Raw genomic sequence first — 12380 nt, 5'->3', positions numbered from 1 at the left:
AATGACTCTTCAGAGCATTTTTTAGTTATACAAGGTAAAAGCTCTGGGAATGTTTTGTGTTGTTTTCTACATGTCTTAAAATGTGTACAGCTTGATCCTTTAATAATTCAGGTCATACTAACCAAGCGGAAGATTTTTCACAGTTAAAAATCTGATTCAGTGGAAACTACTACTACTACTACTTTAGTGGGAGCCCTACAGCTGAAAAAAGGAAAAAACAAAGAATGAAAAATGGCCTTAATTTTTGCAAAATGGCAGGTCCTTTCTTCCTGACCAAACAAGCCCTGTAGACTGTTCAACACTTTGTAAGGAATCCCTTTTAAATAAAACAGCTGCTTTAAGAGAAAAATAACAAGCTCCCCCACTCTGCTTTCACATCACAGCACTTTCCCCCCAAAAGCATTTTACTACTCCAGAAATTATGCCCACCTGGCATCACTTAAAGTCACTTAATTAATAATTTATCAATACATTTGAAGTGATTAAAATTCATGACCAGAAAGTGTTTTTAAAATAGTGCCCTTGCACCCTAAGGGTGTCCAATCAGTGCGCTGCGTTCGTTAGATCAGGAAGGAATAATTAATTGTACCTGAATGTTTAGTGGGGTCAGGCAGTGGGGGCAGGATACAGTTCTGTGTGTGTGTGTGTGTGTGTGTGTGTGTGTGTGTGTGTGTGTGTGTGTGTGTGTGTGTGTGTGTGTGTGTGTGTGTGTGTGTGTGTGTGTGGTGTGTGTGTGTGTGTGTGTGTGTACTGAGGGATGCAGCTGTTAGTTACAAGCTCCAGTTGACTTTGCAGTACAAAGCCTCTGTCAGGTGAAAACCGCCACAACCATTCTTCAACATACAGACCTGCACCTACACACACGTGTACACAAACCCCATCATTTTTCCAGCACCCTGTCATCACCTTTCTGTCGTCACTGCCCGTCCTCTTTGTCTCCCTCATCAGCCTTCATCAGAAAATGCAACAGCCATTAAGTGACCATGATTTAGACGTGATGTCAAAGACCTATCAGTCTGGCTCTCTACTTTTCTCCCTCTGTCTCTCTACACACACACATGTTCGACATGATTGACAGCTAGGGGGCCTCCCATTGGGTCAGAACAGGTTAGCAAAGTGTGATGCCTATACATGCACGCATGTGTAAATACATGTTTTCATGGTACCAGGTAGATTTCAAATATGAGCCAATTAATTAAATTTTTGCTTTTATATACTTTTTACACCATTTTATAATTTAGCTATAAATAATATTATATACATCTAGTGTTACCACAAAATTCATATGGGAAAATGATCATATTTCATCAATGAATACAAACTCTTTTAATTCAAATTTAATCTTCCAAGTTTGAGATCCCAGTCATAACACATTTTATGTCACCTTAAACACGCATCACCTCATCTCAGAAAAAATAGTTTATGTCTATTTTTATTACGCTACTGGGTTTTTTTTGTTTTTGTTTTTTTATTTATCTTTTTATGTATGAAAGTTAAATCATCACAGTATCAATCCCCATGCTGTAAACATTGCAATAATTTAAAGAGCTTTAATTTAAAAAAGACTCAAGAACACAGCATTAAAAAACAAATGGGGCAAACATGAACATAGATAGAAATAAATACATGACCAGCAACATTTGGTGCTGATTATAAGTTAGCATTAAAACAATGTAACACAGCTATTCTTTTTAATTGCTGTTTCCTTAAAGTTCAGGATCTGAACATCTGATTACATCCTTTTTCAAATGTACACACAAAAAGATGTAGTGTGGTACAGAAGAGCGTTAAACCGTCTCCAAAGACATGTGAACTTAAACCCCTCTGAGCTCAACACTGAAGGGACCAGAGAAGGGCAGAGGGGCGATAAAGAAGTGCCTCAGCAAAGAAAGACAAGTGCTATTGAAGGTCTAAATAGGGAGCACGGTGTGTGTTGCAGTAGAGGTGAGTAGACGGGTCTGTGTTTCTCCGTCCTCTCATGTATAATACATCTCTCTCCGTTTCACCCCAAGGTTCACAAGCCCAGGGCCCCAGAGACCAACACAGTCTTTTAAAGATATGTGCTCACTTAATCACTGAAGAAAAGGGCCCCCAGAGCTAGCCTAATATTATAATTAATTAATTCAACCAAAAAGGGGTATTAAATTTCCTCCCTCTTAGGATATCAGCTGAATACATTGACCTTTGTGGAAATCGCCCTCTAATTCGAATCAGGTTTCCGAGCCGCTTACAGACTAAACTTGTTTCTTTTTCTCATGTCTTTTGCTTCTCTTTTTGTCCGTGCAAGTTTGTGCTAAAGAGTCATAAAGGTTCATGTGCGAGGGTGAGGGTGCAAGTTTGCGCCTTCGTTTTGTGTCTTCCAAGATTTGTGTACATCTAGATTCCCTCTTTGCAGATGATCGTGTGATGTGTGCAAATGTATCTGAGGGTGTGTATGTGCGAGTGTGCCAAAGTGTACGCCAGTGTTAGTGATCCCTAGTTTTATCTCTCTGCTGTAACACAGAAAAGAACAGAAACTTTTCTTATTACCGGAGAGAGTGGTGGAATAGCAGGCAGCTAAGTCTCTGTCTATCTCTGTCTCTCTCTCAGCGGTGTAGCTGACTCCCCAGTGTACTCCAGGTCTTCAGTAACTCTGACTGAAGTTCAGAGGGGTTAGGTAGTATACTCAAGAGGAAGGGGGGAGACAAGAAGAAGAGGAGGGGGAGGAGGAGGGAGGGGGGTTAAGTAGGATTGGAACAGTGGCAGTTTTAAAACAGAACTTTAAATCTCCACCTACGAGAAAGAGAGACAGAGGAGGAGGAGGACAATGGCGTCATGTGGCGTGCCGTTATCTTCAGGTCTCTGAAAGGCGGGAGACGAGAGGATGAGAATAAAAAGAAGCTTGAAGAAGGGCATAAATGTGATAACAGCTGTAGGCTGTATAATCTACGCTGCTTTTCAGGGAGGTAGGGGGGAAAAAAGGAAGTCAAATCTTTTGCGACCTTCAGATTTTAAGTTCAGCGAAGCAGCTTCTCGTTCACAACAACACCAAGCGAAGCTGGGGAGAGGATTTGCAAGATGGATGGATGAACGGATGAGTGGATGACTGGACTGGCAGATAGAGAAACAAACACAGCAAGACATGAACAAACAGATCTCAGGAGCTTAGGTTCGAATGGATCCTGTGTGCCAGGCCATTAGTCAGTAATCTTTGGAGGGTTTTTTTGTTGCACACCAAGGACGGTGATAGTGTCCATCAATTTGAGTAAAAAAAAAAAAAACCTGTGATGAAGATATGTCCCAGGATTCATCACTCTCATTGCCTCTCCATCAGCCGCCAGAGAAAAGGATGGAGTGGTTAACCTTCAAAATTTGACAAATTTCATGTCAGATGAATTGTGTATCTTAATAATGATAAGCTTAATTTAGTACCTCCCCAACCAACCCTCCAAACTGAGAGACTCTACAGAATTAATGCTCCATCTTTGACCAGAACAACAGTTTGTCTATTATGTTTGAGAGTGGCGTACTGCTGGCGTTAAGAGATGACACCATGTCTCAATCTTATAGAGGTTGCACAGCATGCTCTACCTGTCAGTAGATAAAATTCAGTGTGATTCAAAACAACATGTTCATTTTCAATATGAAGAGATGCCAGTCAGGTCTTGCTTGTCTTCTACCTTAACTGTGATGTGAGGCTGTTGTGGACCACTAACTCCCCCTACTGGACATATAGGGCAAAGAGACTTGAAAAATAGTAGAAATGAAGAGAAAAAGGATGGACTTCCTATTGGTACAACAATTAAATTTCTCTGACGAATAAGCTGCAATAGCTTCTGCCTATTCAAACATAATTTGGTATTTATTTTCATAATAATGGTGAATCTGCAGCTGAAGCTTCTGTTCCCCAACTTGTTGCTTTTGCAAAGATATATTTTCACCCAAAGCATAGCTATCTCACTTTCAGCACACAAACCACTAAAAACTCCTCTCTTCTCTCCTCTCATCTTTCTTCCCTCCTTCTCTGCCTCCTCTTCCACAGCAGTTAGAGCAAAAGTTAGAGAGAATAGTACAAAACCCACCAGCTCACCTTTCCTGCAGCCTGTCTCTGCAGCTCCACACACATGAAAAGCCTGATCCTCCCAATGCCACAGTTAATGGTGGGGACATTATTCATCTCTCCAGCCAATTTGAGCTCCTTTTCTTTCAGGGATATGGAGGCACGAGGGGTTGAAGGGGAGTCGGCGAAGAGTATTAAATATGTAAAGGAAGATGGACAATGGTGCGGCAGAATAAAGAGGGGCAGGGAAGGTGGGAATAAAGAAGGACAGGAGGTGTCGAGACTGAGTTAGTTAGTGAGAAAATGTGAGGAAGAAGAAAGAGAGAAATGGTAGCTCATCTTGTCTGGAGGGACTTTGTAGCTCTCATTTTTGACCTTTCAGAGGGATGCTGCATATAGGATATGTGGCAGCATTTATTATATATAATAATAAAGACTAGGTTTAAAAGGGTGCAGGGGCAACTGTTTCAGGGTCCTATGGCTTTCCTAAACTTTACTGAGGCTCCTCTCCAGGTAAAAGCGCCTCTCACTCAGTGTTTTCTGTCTTTCCTGCCTTTATTTAGAGAGGGAAGGACAGAAGCAGAAGATCAGTTAAGAGAGTATGGAAGTGTCATGAGTGCATGGGGCCACTGGTTGGGTTTTGTTTCCACTTTCTATTGTCTTTGTGGTTACTTATCCATTAGGAAGCTCTCAAAGAGCTTTATCCAACTTGTGACTGTGAGCATGAAAGTAAGACCTGGTAAAGTTTAAACTTCCTAGCCTGAGGGCGATGTCATTAAGAGATGGCCACCATGGGAACGATATGGTGGCCTGCAAGAGAGGGCAATCAGGAGAAAGTGAAACATTTCACAAACATATGCAAAAGTCCAAGGATAAGCAACAGCAGAAACATACTGCAGATAAAAAAGAAAAAAAAAAAGTGACGAAAAACTTAAAACTGCAAACAAACCTGTGTGTCATTCTTTCAATTGATATTCAACTGTGAATCAAAATTATGTTTTTAACTGAGATTTGAATTTAGGTGTATTGATATCTATCAAGAAAGGATGAAATTTCTTTTTGTGTAGATATCTTGTCCCATTCCTACTCATTATGCAAATTTGAGCCCAAAAGATGTTCCATTCATTTATCTCTCAAGTCATAAAATTATAAAATACTGTACACTTCTTTTTATTCATGAAGACAGTTTTGATGAAACGTTTACACACTTGCTCTTGTTGTTTTTTGATATATTCTGGTGTTCATGTAGTATATTTCAGTATCGTCCTAAATCAATGTGCCATGTTTCGTATGTTTTCTAATTTTGCCTGAAAGTGAAATAAAATTCACAAGAAGTGGAAGTTAAACTCAAGTGTAGCCAATTTCACAAAGATTAAAACAAATCTTAGCCGGCAAAACACAAACGTATGTGTTGATGTTGTTGTTGTTGTTGTTGTTGTTGTTGTTGTTGTTGTTAAAAACTAAATTTGCAATGTAATGATTAGTTTTTTCTTCCGTTAACTATTTCCAGAGGCCAGGCACTCTCAGGCAAGAAGAGGTAGAAGAGATTAATTAAAAAAAAACAAAAAAAAAAACAAGGGGGAAACATGTACCCTGGTGGAAATGCTCAGGTTCCTAATATACTCAAGATGGCGATGATTTTTTTTTTTTTTCAGTGGTGACTGAGAAGTTTCTGTCTGTCTGGTAAAGCAGCCTGCAGTCCAGCTTCAATTTTCAGGCAGTAAAAGAGATAATGTCAGGTAGTTAAATGCTGCACTAAGATCAATTGGTACAGTAATGATACAGGAAGGTTGCAAATTATTTATATGTATCTTAAGCAAAGCAGGTTAAGGTAGATATACAAAAGAAAGACACATCTTTAAAATAAATTTAACTAGGCTCCACCTCCACCAAGCATGTTGTGATTGTCATCCAACACTTTAGTCCTACTTTAATGTTATACTCCCTTTCAGCAGACTGTCTGCTACAGTTTGGTGTTAGTTGCAGGTTTGTATGATAATTTGTTTCCTCACAGTGTTGAAAGTTATGATGACCCAGTACATGTTTCTTAATTCAAATCTTGGTATCCAGAATATTGCCAGGATCTGGATCGTACTTTTACATCTGTCATAAATTATCATGACCTTGTCTTGTATTGTTTTGCAAAGCAATCCAACCTTTTATGGTGGAGTTATATACACATATGGTGAAAATGGCCCTATCTCACAATGATAAAGACTCCTTAAAAAAAATCCAGGATCCAGCTCACCTCCGAAATTTTAATCACTTCTTCCTTTTCCCATTTTGAACATTTCCTGAAAATTTCATGAAGATTTCTGAGTTATGTTGTTCACAGAAAAACTCCCAAAAACAATAACCTCCTTGAGCGATGTAATAATTTCTGATATGAAAGTGAAGAAAACGAGTTTCAGAGGTATTTCAAACTTTATATCAAATTTAAATCTACACTGGCAATAAATTGTGGAGCTAAAATCAATGTTGTGTCATGATGCCATCTTCATTTGAGGCTCTTTGATAGAGGGCCATCAGCTCCCACAGGAGAACTTGAACTGAAAAAGCCATAAAAAGTGGCTCCAATCTCCATCCATGTGGTAAAAGCCAGTATTTTTGGTGTGACTTCCAGTCTTCCTGTCAGGGAGAATGTATGCTTAGTGGCCCGAGATGGGAGAGATCATAAAGGAGACGGTGATTGACGGCATCTTAATGGAGGAGGATGGATCAATAAGTAATATCAGCAGTTTTTAATTCAAGGCAACACACATAAACCTTTACTAACTTCACAATGTCACTCAGTGTTCATAAAAGTTTCCTGCACATCCCCCCGGACAAAAAGAGATAAATCCATCAAAAAGTAGTCTCAGTTTTATGGCCCAGCCCTCCTTACCCTCTTTCTTCCCTCCTTTCACCCCCCCTCATCTCCATTTTGATGTCTGTCTATTAGCAGAGGGTGAGGCCTTTCCTGCTCTCACATCCAGGGGCTAAATTAGCTCAATCAGCCCCCTTTCACCTCTCTTCCTTGGGCTTCAAGCTGAGTGACACACTGCTCCCCTGAGAAGGAGGGAGGAGTCACACACACACACACGTACACACACTGCGCACACACCAAACCTAGCGGCCAGAAGAAGACTGTGGAGGGTGGAAAGACAGGTAGAGAGAGAAATTGTGGTGAAGATGAGGAAGAGAGAAAATAGAGGATTCATTCTCACCCCTGAATGGGGCTCCTTGTTGAACACTCTCAGTGATTATTTTACTTCTCCCTCTTCCCCACTCCTCAAGATGTCCAAGAAGAGTTCTAGGTGGTGTGCCAAACCTCTTTGAAGAGGCCCAACCATCAGGAAAAAAAGGTGATGAGTGTTTCTCAGCGTGTCTTCCCTCACTACATCCCCCAGCAATCAATGCCAGGGCCTCCAGAACTCCATGTCCAGGTGCCAACATTTCTTAAATTGCACATTCATGTTTGATTTGTCTCAACCCTTTCCCCCCATTTCCTCTCCCTCTTACTAAACAGCCACCCAAGTATTCGTGGAAGTGCAAGGCAGGCACTTCTGATGCAGTAATAGCAGTGTGTGTATGTGTGTTGGGGAAGAGATGGGCGAAAAGGTGGCGATCGTAGTAAGCCATAAGATCTACTCTTTGCAGCTCTACAGGGATTTATTAGACCTAGGAGTACATTAGCATCATAAAGAGCTGGGAGAATGGGCCTGTGGATGGGCTGCAGACACCACCACTACACTTTAACATGCTCTGCGGCATCATCCAGTGTGTGTGTGTGTGTGCGTGTGACTGTGTGTGTGTGTGAATAAGTGCGGATGAGAAATAAGATTACCTCGATTTAAACTTAAGAAAGGCTGTTAAATGGTTTATGGATCATCCTGAAGCAGTGCTGGGCTAATATATCAGGAGATGATGGAAAAGAGCTGCACAGGAGAACAAAAAGAGACCAAAAACGGAAGGAGGTAGGGGAAATTGAAGGCCACCACCTCGAAAAAAATAGGGGAATTAGATTAAATTGGCTCCAATAAATTATATTAAGTCAAAACATGTAACACTTTTGCTTTACCGAGAGCACTGGCAGCGCTATGCAATGACTTGATGATCTTTCTTTTTCAGTGTGGCATAAAAGACTGGCTGAGTCCAACACTGGGACACATTTCTGCACAAAATAGTAATAACAGCACGAAGCATTTAAACTTTTGTTTGTTTTCTTTGACTTAACAAAAACAGCAAAAGAAGTTTGGAAGTTATTAAAGGAAAGTAATTCTACAGCAGCTCAGTTCTCACTCCGACATTAACTCAAAAGACAATTGAGGAGACCGGCATCCTCTTTAACAATGTGGAACACTGCTGCCCCCTGGTGGAAATATGAGGAAAATACTATTAAAAGGTTTGTCTTCAATCTATTTGTCACATATACAGGACAAACTTTAAAATTTTGCATCATGCGTTATTTCATGCATAAATATGTTCAATGTTTTGGAGCATGATTTAGAATAGGCTTACAATCCATGAGTATAAAACTTCTCAAACTGTTTAACAGTGCTGTGTTTAAAGTGTTTAACTTTTTGCAGGATAACCGTATTTTCATGCATGTCCTTTTTGATGAATTGCATTTTAACAGGAATTTGGATTTTTTTTTTTCTTGTGAGATGTCCTAAGGCTCTAAGATGTTAAAGATCTAAAAGTGGAAGCAGAAATGTGTTTGTGGCCACTCCATTCAGAGTTAAACGTTCCTATATGCCTGATATATGACTGGCTGTAATTAGATCCAAAGGTTTTGATCATCAGCAATGAATGCCCACTTTCAAATTCTGTGTGTAAATTATTCTGCACAGAATTTCACAACCACACAGTTCCCAACACACAGTTATGAAAAAAACACCATCAGACAGTGAATGGATTCTGGTAAAACATTTTATATTCTCAGTAGAAGAAGAACCACTTTTCCCTGCGTAGTTTGTAGTTTGCTCTGCAGAGCACCCTCTAGTGGAAGAGTAGAGGATGCTGGAGCAGCTCTTTGAAGTGTGGACTGGGCAACACAACAACAGTCAAACTGTGGCCGAGGGGCAGATGAAAAGGCACAACAGAGAAACAGACGCAGAGTCAGTGCTTCATAGCCATAACAACCACAACCCTTTGGCTCAGAGTTTTGTGAAGTCAGTCCTTTTTCAGTCTCAAGAGAGGGAAAAGTTGTGCAGTTCCACATCAGTCATACCAGAACCACAGGTAAAGCTTACATTCATATATAATGAGCAACTTGGATTCAATCAAACCAAAGAATCACTTTCATCTATGTCTGGCTCCAAGTTAAAAACAAAATGAAAAATAAAATCCCGATCATATAAAAATGGCATCAAAAATGTACATGATCTATTTGCAGTTCCAAAATGTCTCCCTGCTCTTTCCCCAGTAAAACATCAGTTGGCTGTGTTTGCTAGATCATAGTGTGCTTACTGAAAATGGCTCTGAGAGGGAATTGGTGTTTTTGAAATAAAAATTGAAACAACTAAAACAACAAGTACAAATAAAACATTTAAGTGGCTTAGCGGCATATAACATCTGAAATAAATCTTATTCCACAATTTCTTCCATGTATAAAGTCAAACAATAATATAGTTTCCAGTGCTTTGGGAGATAAAATAAAACAACAAACTATATAGTAAAGAAAACAACCACTTTTTTAATCAAGGAAAAAGATCACAAAGTAATTTTTACTACCTTCATCAATACCGATCTGAAGCTAAATCAATTCAAAGCCGAGTCCCGGGTTAGCAAGGATGGAACGGTGGTCCACCTCAGCCTTACCCATGTGTCACTGTGACTGCAACCAACGGGATTACTCATTCCCTTTACTGAAGGTGAACAGCAGACCTGAGAACAGCCTCTGCAGCTGGCAGCTTCACTCCAGCCATCAGAGCAGGACACAAGCTGATTTGAAAATAGCCTCAAGGCTGCACTGTGTGTGTGTGTTGGACTGAAGGGCACTGTACAGCCTATTTGTGTACAAGGTGAGCAATAACAATGCTAGGTTGTGAACTCAGTGAGCTATGTGTGCAAGCTTTTTGGTGAGGTGAAGATGACACTTGACCTGCAGTCAGCTAAGTTCAAACTCTGTCGCTGGGATTTTGCTGTGCCTGAACTTTTAGTAAAAGCCGAGGACTTGTAGGCCAACAAGAAACAGAATAATGAACTTTTCCAAGGTGTAGGGGTAAACTCTAAAGCATTTACAGGCACAACTGGAGTTATTTAAATCTAAACCCTGGTCATGACTGCTGATCTATAAAAACATGCCTCTGAAGGGCAGCAGCTGCAAAAATGAAAAGGCACATTGAAAGGGGTTTTGAGCCAGACTCAGTTCAGGTTAACATCTGCTTCTGCTTAAAAATAATCCTGTATTATGTTACATTACCTGAGTGTTTTGAAAACTGTCCTTGGTTTTCGGCAAAGTCAACACACATTTTGCAGTGTCTTCTCTGGGTAAAGGTCATAGCAGTATTCAGTGTTATATACATAGGATTTAGGCAAAGCGGTGTGTGTGTGTAAAAGTGTGTGTTTGTGAAAAGAAAAGAAATACAGTGAGGATTAAGGTGGATGCAATAAGTGAAAGCTGGATTATCTGTCCATCCAAGTGTTTCTTAAATGTGAGCATTCAAAGAAAACACTTAAGCTTAGCCAGCAAACACAGATCTCTGTCAAACAGCTTGCGCTGGAGGCAAAAGAAATTGGTGGAATAACAGATTGAGCAACAGAAAAATGTGACTGGACTGCATCCCCTTAAAATGAATTATGCATGCAGGGCCATGAAGCTATTTCCATTTTATTCACTATCGTTGGTTCAATCATTTATGGTTACTAAAAGAGGCTGATGTAAGGAGAAAATAACTTGTCCTCTATCCAGTGAGACAATGCGCTCAGTTTGTCCTTGTATCTGATAACTTCAATCTAATTAACTGCTGGTTTTGTCCCTTGTTCAATTATGATTCAGAGGCACCTTTATGGAAACGAGGCCAAGTGTGTGCTATAACTCCTGACCTGGCAGTGTGAGTTCAGCCCTTGTAAATGCTCAGTCTGTTGGGCAACGTGTCAAGTTAATCTCACATGCACTCTTGTGTTATGTGTGTGTGTGTGAATGCTTTTTTACGATAAGAACAGGTTGAACTGTGTGGGTGCTGTGTCTCCTCTATGCATGAGATAAATGCACCAAAAACGAGTGCCGTCCTTGTCTGTGTATGATGTCATGTCTAGTGGCTGATTCCTTACTACACTGTAAATGTGTTGTGTTCGCATGCTTTTGACTACAACCTCTGTAAAACCCTTGCATGTGCCTGTGCGAGTGAATGTGTGTGTCTACAGTATGTCTCCATCCTCTATGCTGAAGCTGGATCTGCGGCTAGAGTCGACTGACTCCTCAGGGGACATCGCAGAAAGCAGTGGGTCTCCTCCCATGGGGGACAGGGGCTCATCCATCATCATGAAGCCCATATCGCCTCTCCTCCCCTGGACGTCCATGCCGCTCAGGTCGCCGAGCCCAGACATGCCGTCTGAGAAGCCAGGGATCCCGTCGCACAAGTCCAGCGACTGGACAAAGTCAAAGGGCTGGGAGCTGCCCACAGATGGGTACTGGATGGGTAACTGGGGCTGCAGGTGCTGGGGGAGTGGTGGCAGCTGCCGGGGCTGAGGCTGAGTCTGACCCTGGTGGTGGAGGTGGGTCTGTGGGAGGAAGTGGTGGTGCTGCTGGGCCTGAGGTTGGGCCTGGTTCTGGGGCTGGTGGTGGGCCTGTGAGTGGGAAAGGTTCTCTTCAGGGCTGGTCTCTTGTTTAATATAAGGGGCCATCAGGTCAGGAGTAGTCAGGCCAGAGGGAGAGTTGCTGGGGAGGCCGTGTAGATGAGCCTGCATCTCCAACTCCTGTAGACAGCAGAAATGTGTGAGTTTATGGATGTGTTTATGTTTGATCCTTTTACAGCAATGTTCCCAGTTTTTACTGCAACAAGCCATAGATCTAGGAGAGAACTACAGAGCTACAGCAAAGATTACATGATGTGCCCCTGCTACTTTTAGATCTGACTGAAAAGTTACATAATACTTGATATAAAAGATTTTAATGAGCTTGTTCCCCTGTACGCTACAGACCCTCTTTCATTTATGACAGAAGAGAAGAGTCCTCTGTTCATTTGCCTCTAAACAGTGGAACTTAATGTCTCTGGAAGAAAACGAGAAACTCCCATTTTTTTTTAAGCTAAGAGAGTCTAAGGTTTTCTATTTAGTGTAGTTTCACCACTGATGTATAAATTATCAATATTTTTCAGATTGTTTTTAATCCATTAGTTCTCACAATGCTATTGAT

At 41.0% G+C, this 12380-nt stretch overlaps 1 protein-coding gene across 7 annotated transcripts in view; it reads right to left on the bottom strand.

The window, feature by feature from the left end:
• Positions 1–8941: 8941 nt before the first annotated feature.
• The window catches only part of tfeb (transcription factor EB), a 36221-nt gene continuing 32782 nt past the window's right edge, over positions 8942–12380 (bottom strand). For all 7 annotated transcript variants that reach the window (XM_074676969.1, XM_074676962.1, XM_074677008.1 and 4 more), the window contains one exon: positions 8942–11941. In XM_074676969.1, coding sequence (XP_074533070.1) covers positions 11384–11941 — 558 coding nt within the window. In that variant the 3' untranslated portion in view covers positions 8942–11383. The remainder of the gene's footprint in view (positions 11942–12380) is intronic.

This window comes from Halichoeres trimaculatus, unplaced genomic scaffold (assembly GCF_033239565.1).
Source record: "Halichoeres trimaculatus isolate MK-OKI-2021-1 unplaced genomic scaffold, fHalTri1.1 fHalTri1_scaffold_1, whole genome shotgun sequence".
Classification (NCBI taxonomy): domain Eukaryota; kingdom Metazoa; phylum Chordata; class Actinopteri; order Labriformes; family Labridae; genus Halichoeres; species Halichoeres trimaculatus.
The sequence above is the reverse complement of the archived record's forward strand: the minus strand, read 5'-3'. Positions and strand labels throughout refer to the sequence as shown.